The following is a 14,478-nucleotide window of genomic DNA, read 5'->3' as shown; positions in this document are numbered from 1 at the left end:
GATTGCATTTAGATAGAGAGCATTTAGATAGTTTGCATTGAATAAATGTTGATATCCTTGGTTTTTTTTTCTTGAGTTTAACATGAGGACATGCTTAGTTTAAGTGTGGGGAGGTTTGATAAACCCCAATTTTATGGTTTTTTTTTGTGCTTAATTTAGGGGATTTTATCAACTTATCTCACATTTATTCAATGAAATAGCATGTTTTTGTAATTCTCCCTAATTTTGTGCTTAAGAGTGAAAACATGCTTTTTAGGCCTTAAAATTGCTAAATTTAATTCACTTTAATCCCATTCAATACCTTGATATGTTTATTGAGTGATTTCAGGCTTATAAGGCAAGGACTGGATGGAAGAAGTGAAGAGAAAAGCATGCAAAGTAGAGAATTCATGAAGAAATGAGCATTTGGAGGATTCAAGGCCACACGCACACGTCATCCACGCGTACGTGTGAAGAGGACATTTATGGCCACGCGCACGCGTCAACCACGCGTACGCGTGAGGAGGAAATCTGCCAGCGATTTGCACACGTCGACCACGCGCATGCGTGATGTTGGTCACGTGACCTCATTAAAGTGAAGACACTGGGGGCGATTTCTGAGCTTTCCAAACCCAAATCCAACTCATTTCTGGGTTATTTGATGAAGAATTCAAGATTAGACAAAGGGGGAGCAATTAGATTAGCTTAGGACCATGCTTTAGGTAGTTTCTAGAGAGAGAAGCTCCCCCTTCTCTCTAAAATTAGGTTAATTTTCCTCTTAGATCTAGGTTTAATTCTTGTTTTCATCTTGTTTTCATCTTGTTTGCATTACAATTTCTCATTTTTACATCTTTGTTCTTCTTAGTTCTCTTGTTAATTTCCCTTTTTATGCCTCTTTTTATGTTGATGAACGCTTGTTGGATTTGGATTTTCTTTTAATGCAATTTATGTTTTATGTTTCTTTGATGTTTAATTGAGTTGTTATTGTTATTTTCTTGCTTTGGGTAGTTGTAGATTTTATTATTCTTGCCCATTTAATATGCTTTCCTTTTATGCCTTCCAAGTGTTTGACAAAATGCTTGGTTGGATGTTTGAGTAGATTTTTGAGCATTCTTGGTTTGGAAAGAGAAATTAGGCAATCTTGAGTCATTAATACCCAACTTAGGTTGGTGATCTAGAGTTGTTAGTTAATATTATTTTCATTGACTCTAATCTCTTGCTAATTCAATTAGTAAGTTGATTAGGACTTTTGGATTGAGATTAACTAGTCTTATTTGACTTTCTCTCAATGTGAAGATAACATTGTACCTTCTTCCTATGTTGGAGATGACGAAATAGGATTAGCTCTTGTTAATCACTGTATGACAATTAATGACTAGGATAGAAAGCCTATATTCTCAATTCTTACCATGAATGTCTCTCTTTATTACTTGCTTTCTTTAGTTGTTTGATTTACTTTTCTTGTCATTTAATTTCTTGCATTTTTACCAACTCAACCCCCCATGATACTCATAACTAATAATTGAGCACTCGATTGTGATTCCTAGGGAGAACGACCCGGGACTAATACTCTCGGTTACTTTTATTGGGTTGGACTTGTGACAACCAAAAATTAAACTTTGATTTGAGGATCGATTGTTGGTTTGGGCTATGCTCACAACGAAATTATTTTGTTAAATTTCGAACCGGTATAAATCCTCACATCACCACTCATGTTTGCACTCAATTTGTGACTTTTTTTCTTCTGTTAAACTCACTATTCTTGCCTTTTTTGACTCTTAGATTGCTTTGAAACAAGTTGCACATTAGAAATTAAAAAAGACAGACAAAACTAAGATAACCTTAATGCTAGAATTTTCAACTTGACAAGATGAACACTGAGATTATGTGACAAACAAAACTAGGAGAGATGCTTTTCTAATATTAACAGAAACTTGAAAAATTTATATGTCCAATTGATATCCAAAGTAAGTTGAAACAATGATGAAAGTTTAGACTCTGAAACTAAAAAAGAATTTTTCAAATTCTAATTGATTCCCCAAAGTAATAAGAAACAAGGCTGAGATTTAGATTCTGGAAAGTAAAAAGAAATAACCTTGTAATTCAAGAACACCTCTTTTTTGTTTGTTTTCCTTTTTTTTCATGAATGTGGCTCTAAAGTAAGATTATAGACACAAAAGATAAAAAAGAAACAAAATTAAAACCTTAGATTATATAGATAAATGAGAATTTACCTATGACCTGTAACAGATACGAAATGATAAAAAATAAGGACGAAGAATGAATACTAAGAAAAGACACTGCAAAAACACAAAATAACATGAATGTAAAAAAAATATAAATGAAAGATAGATAAGACTTTTTCTACTAGACCTCTAAGAAACCTATTCTTTACAACCTAGGTCACTGGAAGAGTTCTTCCTACTAGATATTCAAAGAACCTGTCTTTGACAACCTAGATCAAAGGGCTAAAAATTAAAATACCTAATACTAAGAATTATCTTACGCTGGATTCTTCAAATTTCTTCATGAAAAAAGAAAAGCAAAGCACTCACCTCACTTCATCACACATAGAAAAACATGTATAAAGTAACTCAGAAATTTTACTCCTTAGAAGCACTTAGATTGACTCACAAAAATTATTTAAATAGATCCGTAATAGATTAGTCAAAAAATAGACTAAATCTTCCAAGATATGACTCTAAAATTAGCCTTACTAATTTATATCAAATTTGATCTCAATGGATTATATAAGATTTGATTTAAACTTAAAACTTCTAAAAGTCACCAATAAGCAAATCAAAACCAAATCAAAACTTTGGCAATTCTTAATAATAGAATAAAGTCAAATAAAAGACTGCATAATTTCGAAACTAATGATAAATTTATGCCTTTTATTAAATTTGAAAAGTACTTTTGGGCTTCTTGTTGTCCTGACTTAACCCAATAAGTATTGTGCTTTCTCTGTTGGTCAACAATTGATGTATTTCCTCATGTATGAATGCTGCCAACTTTCCAAAACTTTCCTTGAGATTTTTTAAATGTTCTCTAGTGATGGGACCTTCTAAAAGTGTAAAATCTCTATTCTATCTTTTTGCCTTAGGATGTCTAGATTGTCCTCCTGAGCATGTATCACAGAAGACTGAACATTTATTTCTGAATGACTGCTTGAGTCGTAAGTTAGAGAAGAGTTGAGGGTGGAGGGCTTGAGATGGCTAGACAACTTTGCAGGAGCAATGATGGAGAGTGACTGAGTAACATAGTAAGGAGAGATTAAGAGTTGTAGTATTTCAGCTGTTGTGTTGTAATGCAATGCACTGATGGAGATTTTCCAAACTACTATCAGCAAGTGTACCTAATCATATCAAGTAATATCACGGTGAGTCGGTTATCATTTTCATGAGGATTAATGGACTAATCAAGCAATGGTCAATTGATTAATCTAGTCAGACAATCAAAAAGTAATATTTCAGTGATAGTTAGCATAAAAACAGTGAATTAAATAAAGAAAAGTAGTAACTGATTAAAAGAGTTAAGATTTTAGAGATGTTAAGACTTCAAGACCAATGCTTTTTCCTATCCACTTTGATAATACAAGATGTATTTATGGCAAATCATAAATAATTAAATCCTAATCCCTTGGTAATTCAATTTCTCTTAACTTAACAAATCATCGATTCCTTGATTAATTGGTTATAAAAAGAGGTGAAGCATGTCCACTGATTTGAAAACCACACAATTCAATATAATTAAACCTAGTTGATTCGATGTCACTTATCAATTCCAGTTTCAAAACTTAAAGAATTGTGAGAAAGAGTTTTCAAGATTAATTCCAATAACCAAATTTTTCAAGATGATAATTAGAATCCAATTCAGATTAGAACTATTTTTTAATATATTCAAACCCTTGTGATGAAGAATGAAAACTCTTCATTAAGAAAATGTCAGTGTATTAACCAAAAGTAGAAAAGCTATAACATTAGTCCATTAGAATCAACAGAGCTCCTAACTTAACCAAGAAGATTAGTGTCTCATAGTGTGCTTGAAAAAAAAATATTAATGTGATCTCAATACAGCCCAGACATTTTTAACAAATAAATCAAATATACATTTATAATTTCTTACAAAATAGTGTTCAAGAATGTCAATAGAAATTTATTACAATTTAGAAGAACCTATTTACTTTCTATATCCCTAGATCCCTCGATGACTTTGTCTCTCAATTTATTTATCTTGTCCAAGAGAATGGTTGGACCATATTCATACCTGAAAGCATCAACATGTTCCTACAATTGAAAGAAATTTATTGATATGAACTGAAATAAACTAAAAACACCCAAATAAACTAAGCAATGAACCGAAATGAACTAAAATATGAACCTCATTTAATTCACAAATGAACTGAAATTAGTTCAGATTTGAACAAGCAGTCAAAAAGACTCAATTATCAACAAAAATTCATCGAATTCATTTTTAGATCCAAATGAACCTCAAATAAACTAAGATATGAACCAAAGTTTTTTAATATGTATTAATTTAAAAGTAGAGGATAATTTATGTTTAATGTACTTACCTGTTTCTAGTTTTTTACATTTGTATTTTTGCTTTTTGATCTTTTTGGGATCGATTATTTTCATCCATTTCATGATGTAATTGCGCAATTCCAACTATTTTGTTGACCACTGATTGAAATATATGGTGCTTCAACGCTCTCTTTGTTGTCCACAAAAGGTTTTACCCCAGCATAGACCCTCATTTGGGATACTATCAAGCTATGAAAAGAATAGGATAGAAACAATGCTGAATCAGGTACAAAAGGTGATTGATATAATTTAATTAGAGCAAAAGGTCTAGAAATAAGAGATAACTTGCAACAAAAATATGTATTATGTAAATAACTTACAATAAATTTATTCAAAGCTACTCTTTCAACAGACACATGATCTTTTTTGATGGGATTAAGCACATGAAAGACCTTCTTTTGAACATCAGCAATCCACAACCACCAATGGCCTCCATAACAAATTGGTGCAAACTGCTGAAGTTTGGACAAATGATAGAATATTTCAGTCTAAATGATACCAAATGGTAGAATTATTTAAGAAGTTTTAGAAATCACAACTTACAAATGAATGAGTTGCTAGTTTTTTTGTCAAGAAAATGTAGGTAGTCCTTAAATTCACTGATTTCGAAAACCTTCATAGTGTCTGGATCAGTGTACTTGGGGTTATGCTTTGCCAACATGGAATTCTGCAAAATAAACCAAAATAAAATTCTTGTATCATACCATACATAATAAAAATGAACCAAAATTAATGATAAATTTTAATGATATCTTACCACAATATCTATTGGAACACAACATATTTCTTCATCAAATCTGTGACATTTTTTGTTGTTGAGCATACATAGTGCGGAGACCACCTATAGGACCAAAATTTATTAGATATATGGGAATATAACTTTTTAGGAAAATCATTAATGTTAATGTAGTAGCAGAAGAATTTACCATATTTTCTACGTGTTCTGTAGGTCTTGGAGACAAGAAGTGGCATCTACTCCCCTCTAAATGAGATTTGTGGTCCAAGAGGAATATGGTATCGAACTTATTGTTTGACCCATATTTGTCAGTCTTGATATGCGTCATCCACTGATAACATTTTTCCTCAGCTCATCTGTTATTTTCTTTTCTTTTACCAGAGTCTTGTACTTTTCAAGGATGCTCAAACTCAGCTCCGTACTTGTTTCCTTCGCATATTGAAATGCTGCTGCCACCCCAACATTCATCACTACCTTCACCAAACTTTCAATTTTTGTTATTCTTGGTGTAGAGCTCGGTAGACTTATGCCAAGGGAGAATAAAGGTTCACCAAAGTCATCTTTCAAAAGATGAGGTGGGGAGGACTGCAAGATGACAGAGGAAAGTTTTCAAAAATAATAAAAAAAAGTATTATGATATAGCATTGATAAATCCCATTTTTAGGGTTTATCATGTATAGATTTTGAAGGTTTTATCAATGATCTTCCACACTTATTCATATAAAAATGCATGATTTTGTGTTTCTTTCCTAATTTTTCCTCATGGATGAAAACATGCTTCTTTTCTATTAAAATTGATATATTGTAATCCCTCTCTATTACCATTTGATACCGTGATCCATTTGTTAAGTGGTTTCAGAAGTTATAGAGCAAAAATGGCTAAGAGGGATGAAGGAAGCATGCATGAATGAAAGGAGCATAGAAAAATTAGAGTTTTGGAATTTGGACATGGGCGCGCACGCGCATCGTACATGTACGCGCGGATGTGCACCCTCAGAGCCGGCTAGATAGAGCCGAAACGAGAAGCCGGCGCACTTACATGGCTCGGCCAGAAATCCTTGGACGCGCGCGCGCACTGCGCGCCTGTGTGCATACTCGCAAAAAGCTCCAGGGACGTGTACGCATACTGTGCGCGTACACGCCGATGGCTGCACGTGATTTTTTAAGAAGAAAATGTGACCAGCGATTTCAGGCAGTTGTAGGCCCTGTTTTAGGGCAGAATTCTGGCTGGAAGAGCATAAGAAGACCAAGGATTAAGGAGATTGGGACAATTAGACATAATTCTAGATATTTTCGGTAGTTAGTTACATTTTTGCTTTTAGAGAGAGAAACTCCAACTTCTCTCTAGGATTTTACTCTCTCCATTGCAATTCTCCTTTGATTTCTTGGTGAGATCCATTGCTAATTCACTTTTCCTTTGATACAAGTTGTAGATCTATTCTTCTTCTACTCTCAATTAGTATTCTCTTGATTCATTCACTTGGATCTAGATTTGTGACCTTGTTACTTTGCATTTTGATTAATAAATTGAAGAATTTTATTCAATTGCTTGATTGTTGATGATTTCTTGAATTAGATAGCTTTAATTCAATTTTTTTCTATCAATTTCATCATGTCTTCTATGATTGCCTACCAATTGTTTGTGAAAATGACAACCCTAGCTATGGAATAGATTTCTCTCACTTGGCTTAGGGGTTGAGTTATTGGAGACACTTGAGTAGTGGATATCAATTGCTGTTTAGGAATTGAGAATTGCTAATTGACTTGCAGTGCACTAAAGCTAGACTTCCCTAGGGTTAGGCTAGGACTTGTGACTCAAGTTAGTTACTTTTACTTGACTTTCCTCTATTATTAGGGGGTTAACTAAGTGAAGCAATAATTAATTCTTATCACAATTGAAGGAAACTACAATGATGGAACTTCTAATACTCACCCTTAGCCAAGGCTTTTATCTCAATTAATTGTTGTTTACCTTTGATAGTTTGAATTCTTGCACCAACTCTCAAAACCACAAAAGACTTCCTAATCAATGATGTGCATTCTAAGGCAATTCCTAGGGATAACGACCCGGGATCAACACTCTCGGTCATAGATTTTAGAATTGTTTGATGCGATATTTGCGTGTCGGTTAGACTATACTCACGATTGGATTCATTGCTAATTTCTAATCCGGCATAAGAATATTTTGTCTATCAAAATGGTGCCGTTTCCGGGGACTTGCTTATGTGTGACATTCTATTGGTTAGTGTAAATATGTTAATATGTGGATAATTGCATTTCTCTCTTGATTGTTTGTTTGTTTGATTGTTAGTTAGGATTAATCTTTGCTTAAGTACCACTTGATGTCATGAGCTTCTTATCTTCTTTATTGTATGATGCGTTCATTACCGAATCCGAGCTTAGCCCCATTTGATTTGGAAATTGAAAGAACTTTGCTTCATATTAGGCAAGCTCGGAGGCGGTTAGCCTTTGAGGAAGGTGAAATGGTTTTTACCAGTTCACCAACCATATCCGAAGTGGATTCCAACTCGTCATTCAAGGAATGCACTAATTAGTCTTCCGTTGATACTACTAATAGTTCTTCTTTTGATCTAGGTGTTGACAATATGGCCGTTCCAAGGAGAGTTACTCTCAAGGAAGTGGGTGCACCGGACTTTGTCCTCCAACCTCTTCATGTGCTTCATCCCAACTTGAATGCAACATTTGAACTCAAGACCGCTCTCATCAATCTTCTACCAAAGTTCCATGGACTTTCCGCTCAAGATCCAATTAGACACCTCAATGACTTTCATGGTGTGTGCTCGACCACTAGGCGGGAAGGATCCGATGAAGTGGCTATATGGTTGTTTGCCTTCCCTTTCTTTCTTGAGGGAAGAGCCAAGGAGTGGTTTTATACCTTACCTAGTGATGTTGTCTCCGATTGGGACTTGGTTAGAAGAGAATTCCTTGATAAATTCATGCCCGTAGAGATGACGGACAAGCTAAGGAAGGAGATCTCATGTATTGTACAAGGTAAGATGGAAACTCTGTACGAATATTGGGAGCGGTTTCACAAACTTCTTGACTCATGTCCCAACCACATGATTGACACTCAAGTATTACTTAGCTATGTGTGCCAAGGCATGAGGGAACAAGATAAGAATCTATTAGATGCCTCAAGCAACGGTTCTTTGTCAAAGTATAGGACGGCAGAGGAGGCATGGCAACTCATTACCGACTTGGCCGAATCCACTCAACATGCTAGACGGAGAATCAACTGCCCAAAGGCCGTGAATGAAGTCTCTTTTAGTGGTGAGACCGCCACCCTTACCAAAACCTTGTGTGAGATGACAAGTCTTCTAAAGCAACTCCAAGTGAATCAACAACAACCTCCACCATCTCTTCAACACCAACAAAGCCAACAATTGGTCCCCCAAAAAGTATGCGGTATTTGCTCATGCTACTCCCATTACACGGATGAATGTCCAAGTCTCCAAGAAGATAACACTCTAGCGGCTACCCACAACTTTTATGATCACTCCTTCTATGAGCGTCCTAATCAAGGATACCATTCACAAGGGAGCAATTTCAACCAAGGGTACCCCCAACAAGGTGGCAATTATAACCAAGGGAGTAACAACTCTAATCAAGGTTGGAGGGATAGTTCCAACCAAGGTTGGCGGGATAATTATCAACAAAGAGGTAGGGACAATGGAGGCAACCAAAGATGGAACACTAACAATCCACAAAACCGATACTCACAAAATCCTCCAAATCAACAACCAAACCAAGGAATGAACTACCAAACCTACATACCACCTCATAGACAATTACTCCAACCTAACCAATCACAAGCACCACAAATCACCTATCCTTCCACTTCTTCAAATCAAGATGAGACACTCCGGTCCATACTCCAAGGGCAAAAAGAACTCCAAAATACACTCAACTCAAGTCTCAATGGTCTTACTTTAACCCTCCAAGCTCTCATTGCTCGTATGGAGCCACCTTCTACTTCTACTCCTCAAGCTCTAAATTCTAGTGTCATACCTTCTCAACCTCTACCCAACCCCAAGGGTGGCATCAACGCCGTAACCTTGAGGTCCGGAACTCAATTGAAAGAGAGGGACTCAAAGGCACCTAGCCCAATGATAGTTACTCAAGAGGAGGATGTGGTGGAGGTAGAAGAAATAGAAGAGGAGGAGGAAACACATGAGATAGTTGAAGATGAAGACCCTCAACCAAGGAGTAAAGTCCCTAGAAAGGAGCAAGTCTTAGAGGAAGTGGCTCAACCAATCCAATTTTCTACATTGGCAAGAAGGACCAAGAAGCGTGTAGAACTTGACCCCAAAATGGTAGAGATGTTCAAGAAAGTGGTGGTAGAGATGTTTAAGAAAGTAGAGGTAACTATCCCTTTCTTTGATGCTATACATCAAGTGCCCAAATATGCGAAGTTTCTTAAGGACTTGTGTATGAACAAAGATAGAATCCATGATTTAGAAATCATTCCATTGGGGAGTTCTATTTTGGCTTTGATGGGAACCATCCCGGAAAAGTGTGTTGATCCGGGCCCTAGCTTAGTCTCTTGTATCATTGATGGAGTCCAATTCATTGATTGTATGTGTGACCTTTGTGCATGCGTTAGCTGTAACATCCCGTCCAGCAAAATACCTTGCTTAAGTCAGGGTATTTCCACTAGAAAGAACATTACGTAACCTTCTCTAGTATTAACTACTTAATTATCGAGCCTTTGTATCGAGTTCGCGTTTCAGTTTTAAGAAAATTCCAGAAAATTTTGTTTTTTATTCATTAAAGTCATAATTCAAACATTCACAAATAATAATAATCACATAAATATTATTGATAATAATTCTTATACAAAAGAGACCAATTAAAACTCAAATACAATATACTAAACCTACCCCTCTATGTAAAATAAAATCTCAAAGGACAATAGCGAGGGGACTCTATGAAAGCAATTAAAACCATAAAGAAAGCCTACTGATCGCTCGCAGCTTCAAATTGCGTCTTCAAACCTGTCGCTGAAAGGGTGGAAAATTTGGGGGTGAGAACCAAACCACATGTTCTCAGTAGAGGTCGAGAATGCCGTGAAAGTAAAGAATAAAACGCAAATAGTTAATTTCATTTAGAGACATTGAAAAGAAAACTACTTTCATTCGCAGTATTCATCGCTCGCCTTATATAAACTTCTTTTGAAAACCAATGGCTCAACTTTCAAAAATCTAAAACCTTCTTAGAAGCATCAATTAATTATCCAAAATCCTAAACCCATATTTTACTTTATATACGTCTTAAAAGTTTTCCTAGACTGTATAAATGACTAATTTGTTCCAAGCATAGGTTCATTAAGTCTATGCTGAACCAGCTTAATCTTTCATACTTTACTAAACCTCAAACACAAACCAATCACGGCCTTAGGCTCAAGCAATTCAATCAACACCCAATTCACTACAACCCAGCCAATCAGATACAAACACAAGTAAAGAGATTCAAGCACAATCAAGAGCAATTACATCAAGTATAGCAATTAGCAGTTAAACAGAATTATTCACATAGGCAAACCAATTACAATATACACACACAAACAATGTCACATAGATGCATATGATGAATGTCTAGTCCTAGTACAGGCCATGAGCTCATGCGTCGGTTGGCTGCCCGTAATCCTGATTTCCCGAATACAATTTTCCGTTCCTAAATAAATGCGCATATGATAATAGCCGCTCATTTGAGACAGCCTCTGCTTACTGCAGGAAAATATATATATACTCTGCTCTGCTCTGGGGAAGCGGAAAATGGCTGTAGGTAACTTAGTTTTCCTACAGAGGCTCTGGGTTGCATTAAGCAACTAATATATATTAAATATAGCTCTGGGTTGCATCAAGCAACTAATATATATAAATATACAAATATCTCTTTACTTTGCTCTGGTTTCTCTTTTCTCTGCATCTTTTTACTCTACTCTAATTGCTCTACTCTCTGTATCTCTTTACTTTTCTCTGAATACTCTTTCATCTGTATCTATATTAATCTTTTTCTCTTTATCTCTTTACTCTTTTGTAATTGTAAATATGCAAGCGGGACAAAACCCATGTCCTTGTTAGCAACTTTATAAACCAAATATATTTTCTCAAAAGAATCAGTAAAGTTATTATCGTTAAACAAGTCTCAAGTATTCATTTTGATTAAGTCTTTTTACTTTTATAAAAATTTGGATATAATCTCCTTTAAAAATAAGACTTAGCCACCCTTACGGGTTCCTTCTTTCTCAACATTTCATTAGTCTCTTTCAGCAGTTGCCACAACAATATATATTCTCAAAAATATTTGATAATAGTATAGAAAATCTATTTCTTAAATTCCATGTCCAAAATGATTGTCAACACAACCTGGCAGCCTGATTTCCATTTTGTTTTTAAAATATCAAATGAATTCAGAATCACGCAAACTTTATATCCATGCGACCGTCTCGGATTGAGCTTTCTATCAAACCAAAAATCATAATTTTTCGCTGACTCTAACTTCGGGAATATAAGCAAAACCGTGACTGTTCTGCAGTGTTTTAAAACCAGAAGACAGCAGCAGCATACAACATTTGAAATTTTATATAAAATCCAAATTAAATCCAACTACCTTCAAAATTAATGTGGTTACACATAACTCATCCAAAGTTCTTTCTCAATTGGTTCCAGGGTTATACCATTTTTAATGAAGGAGTTAAGTAGCTTGAAAGTTAGGTAATTTTCTGCAAAATTCTGTTTTACAAATCATTGAATATAACCTCTTCCAAGTCCCATAACTCACTTATTAAAACATGGAAAACCCTGAAATTTGAATCATATATACTAAACATACTCAACTTTCACCTCCAATTGATTGTATCTCAATATCGTTCCAGAATTAAAAATTATAAAGCCTCAAAGTTACTGACTTAGAAAACAAAATCTGACTTTTACTGTATAATACATCTTTCTTTGAAAACCCAAATCTTTAAAACCACAACTCTAAAAATTCTACATTTTTATGAAATTAAATTATTAGGACCAAAGTTTCATTAAAAATTGGTTCCATTTCAAAATTCAAACTGGAGAAATTCCAATAGAAGAAACAAGTTGCTGCTGTGTTAAATGTTCTGCAGAAAACCAGATTTGACATCCCCAATTCAAAAATTTACCATAAATCATAAACTTAATGAAAAAGTCTCAAATTCACCAGTCCAACTCCTTATATTCCCAGGCTTAATCCAGACTTAGTCCCTCGCAAATCCGATCATCATAGAATTAGTTATAGATTTTTCAAGTTTCTAATTTCATTTAAAGTAGTGCAGAAAATCAGATTCACGACTTAACTTTGAAAAATCATAACTAATGTTCCAGTTAATATGAAACCTTCAAAATTAAATCTCAATAATCACACTTAATATAATTTACTTAACATTTAAATTCTCATCATTTTAGTCACTATAGAGCCACTGATTCACCTTCAAAGTTGCCGTTTAATTTCAAGAGAACCTAATTTTCAGCAAACCATTTTGTATTCAAAATCCAACCCTTCAACACCCCTCAAAACCAACTCCAAATCAACCACCAACCAAGTTCACTAACATTACAATATACGAAATAATAGCTCAACGGCAACAAATCCAACATAACCCATTAAAATTCAGAAACTCTCAACAATTAGTCATCAAACAAATCCCAATCCACATAATCAATCAATATCACTAATCAACAATTCCAAATAACAATCTCAACCATTTCAATCACAATTTCAGCCACAATTCAATATTCACATAGTCAATCAATTACTCACAGATATTAAATCTATTTGCAGTTATTCAATAAACCTTGTAGGCATTTCTAAATTAAAATCATTTTAAACCCCCTACCTCGATGTCGCAATCGCATAGTTTAACGCAACAATCCCTGCTTAGTCTAAACTGGCAACTGCAGCGGCGATTTCAACGCAACCGAGACGGCGGCAGCATCATCAATTCTTGTTACGCTCGCAGCAACGGCAATTTCGCAATTTCAGCATAACACCATAATACTAAAACAGAGATATTGGCTATCATAACTAAAATAAGAACATAATAGAGAAACAAAATACCAAATAGAACAAGAGCAAGAGCGTTACAGGGTTAGAAATAGAGGTTCAATGTCAAAACGAAGAGGATAGTGTAGCCGCTTCTCTCCCCCGGTGACAAGTTCCAGCTGTAACGATTCCAACAACTATAGTGTACTCAGGAACATTAAAGATAGGGACAAGGTCATTCTAAAGCAACAAAAGATTCATAGACAGTGACTCCGGTAACTAGGAAACAACGAACTCACCCATATGAACAACAGCAACCAAGGTCTCCGGCGACGGCGGCGGAAGAGGAACGACTCCTCCTCTGCTGCGTCACTCTCAATGGCAGCGGCAGCAAACCCTGATGGCAACGGGAATAGGGAGCGACAATGATGAAGGCTCGACGAAGATAGCGAGGCACGATGGTGCAGGTCAGCACCTTCTCTTCGTGTCTCACCCTCAGCGAACAGCAACCGCGATACACGAACAAGGCAACGGGGCGTGGCTCGACGGCAGCTCCTTCCTCTCCTCCGTGGGTCACGTTCGCCTCTCCCTTTCTTCTCTGCGACAGCAGCTCGGCAGCGGCACCAAGCTCCATAGCGTTGTTCCTCCCCCTCTCTTCTTCTCCCTCGTCCTCTGTCTCCCTTCCTGTTCTCCGTTTTCCCCCATCTTCCCTCTTTTCCCTTCCTTTCTTTTCCCTTTCTGTTTTCCCCCCTCGAGCTCCCCTGTTTCCTTTCTTTCCCATTCTGTTTGTACGTGTGTTTTGTGAATTTAGGGTAAAATTAGGTTTTTAATTAGGAATTTAAGGTTAAGGTATAATGTATATGAGTAATATAACAACCTTTACAAAATATTTGAGATAGAATAACAATTTAAGATTCAAATATAATACTATAAAAATTACTTTATAAAAATTACTTTCAAAACGCATAAGATTTTATTTATCAGCATATCAATGAGCTCAAACAATTATTTTTAATTTAAATTATAAAATAAGCATACTAATCACATTCTATAAAATACAGTTAAACTCGAAATATCAATTACCTATATTAAATTATATGACCTTTTATTATTTTTCTATCATAACTTTAATTTCAATTTATATAT

At 35.3% G+C, this 14,478-nt stretch overlaps 2 protein-coding genes across 5 annotated transcripts; both read right to left on the bottom strand.

The window, feature by feature from the left end:
• Positions 1–4,006: 4,006 nt before the first annotated feature.
• On the bottom strand, positions 4,007–5,883 carry LOC140179956 (uncharacterized). Its single transcript, XM_072220305.1, has 6 exons — positions 5,489–5,883; positions 5,320–5,403; positions 5,106–5,229; positions 4,883–5,017; positions 4,553–4,751; positions 4,007–4,265 (listed from the first exon to the last, which is right to left on the bottom strand). Exons 1-4 carry the CDS (start codon positions 5,624–5,626, stop codon positions 4,968–4,970), a joined length of 396 nt encoding a protein of 131 aa, XP_072076406.1. The 5' UTR covers positions 5,627–5,883; the 3' UTR covers positions 4,007–4,265; positions 4,553–4,751; positions 4,883–4,967.
• A 4,223-nt stretch (positions 5,884–10,106) lies between these two features.
• LOC140179955 (uncharacterized) lies at positions 10,107–14,140 on the bottom strand. 4 transcript variants are annotated; one of them, XM_072220300.1, is made up of 4 exons: positions 13,632–14,140; positions 13,435–13,529; positions 13,187–13,347; positions 10,107–10,319 (listed from the first exon to the last, which is right to left on the bottom strand). In XM_072220300.1, the coding sequence occupies exons 1-2, from the start codon at positions 14,111–14,113 to the stop codon at positions 13,439–13,441; spliced, it is 573 nt and encodes a 190-aa protein (XP_072076401.1). In that variant the 5' UTR covers positions 14,114–14,140; the 3' UTR covers positions 10,107–10,319; positions 13,187–13,347; positions 13,435–13,438. The 4 variants fall into 4 exon arrangements, with proteins under 4 accessions (XP_072076401.1, XP_072076402.1, XP_072076403.1 ...); XM_072220301.1 differs by having other exon boundaries at positions 13,187–13,293; positions 13,632–14,139; XM_072220302.1 differs by having other exon boundaries at positions 13,435–13,511; positions 13,632–14,139.
• Between the last annotated feature and the right edge of the window lie 338 nt (positions 14,141–14,478).

This window comes from Arachis hypogaea, chromosome 16 (genome assembly GCF_003086295.3).
Source record: "Arachis hypogaea cultivar Tifrunner chromosome 16, arahy.Tifrunner.gnm2.J5K5, whole genome shotgun sequence".
NCBI classification, from domain to species: domain Eukaryota; kingdom Viridiplantae; phylum Streptophyta; class Magnoliopsida; order Fabales; family Fabaceae; genus Arachis; species Arachis hypogaea.
This window is presented reverse-complemented; position numbering and strand designations above follow the sequence as displayed.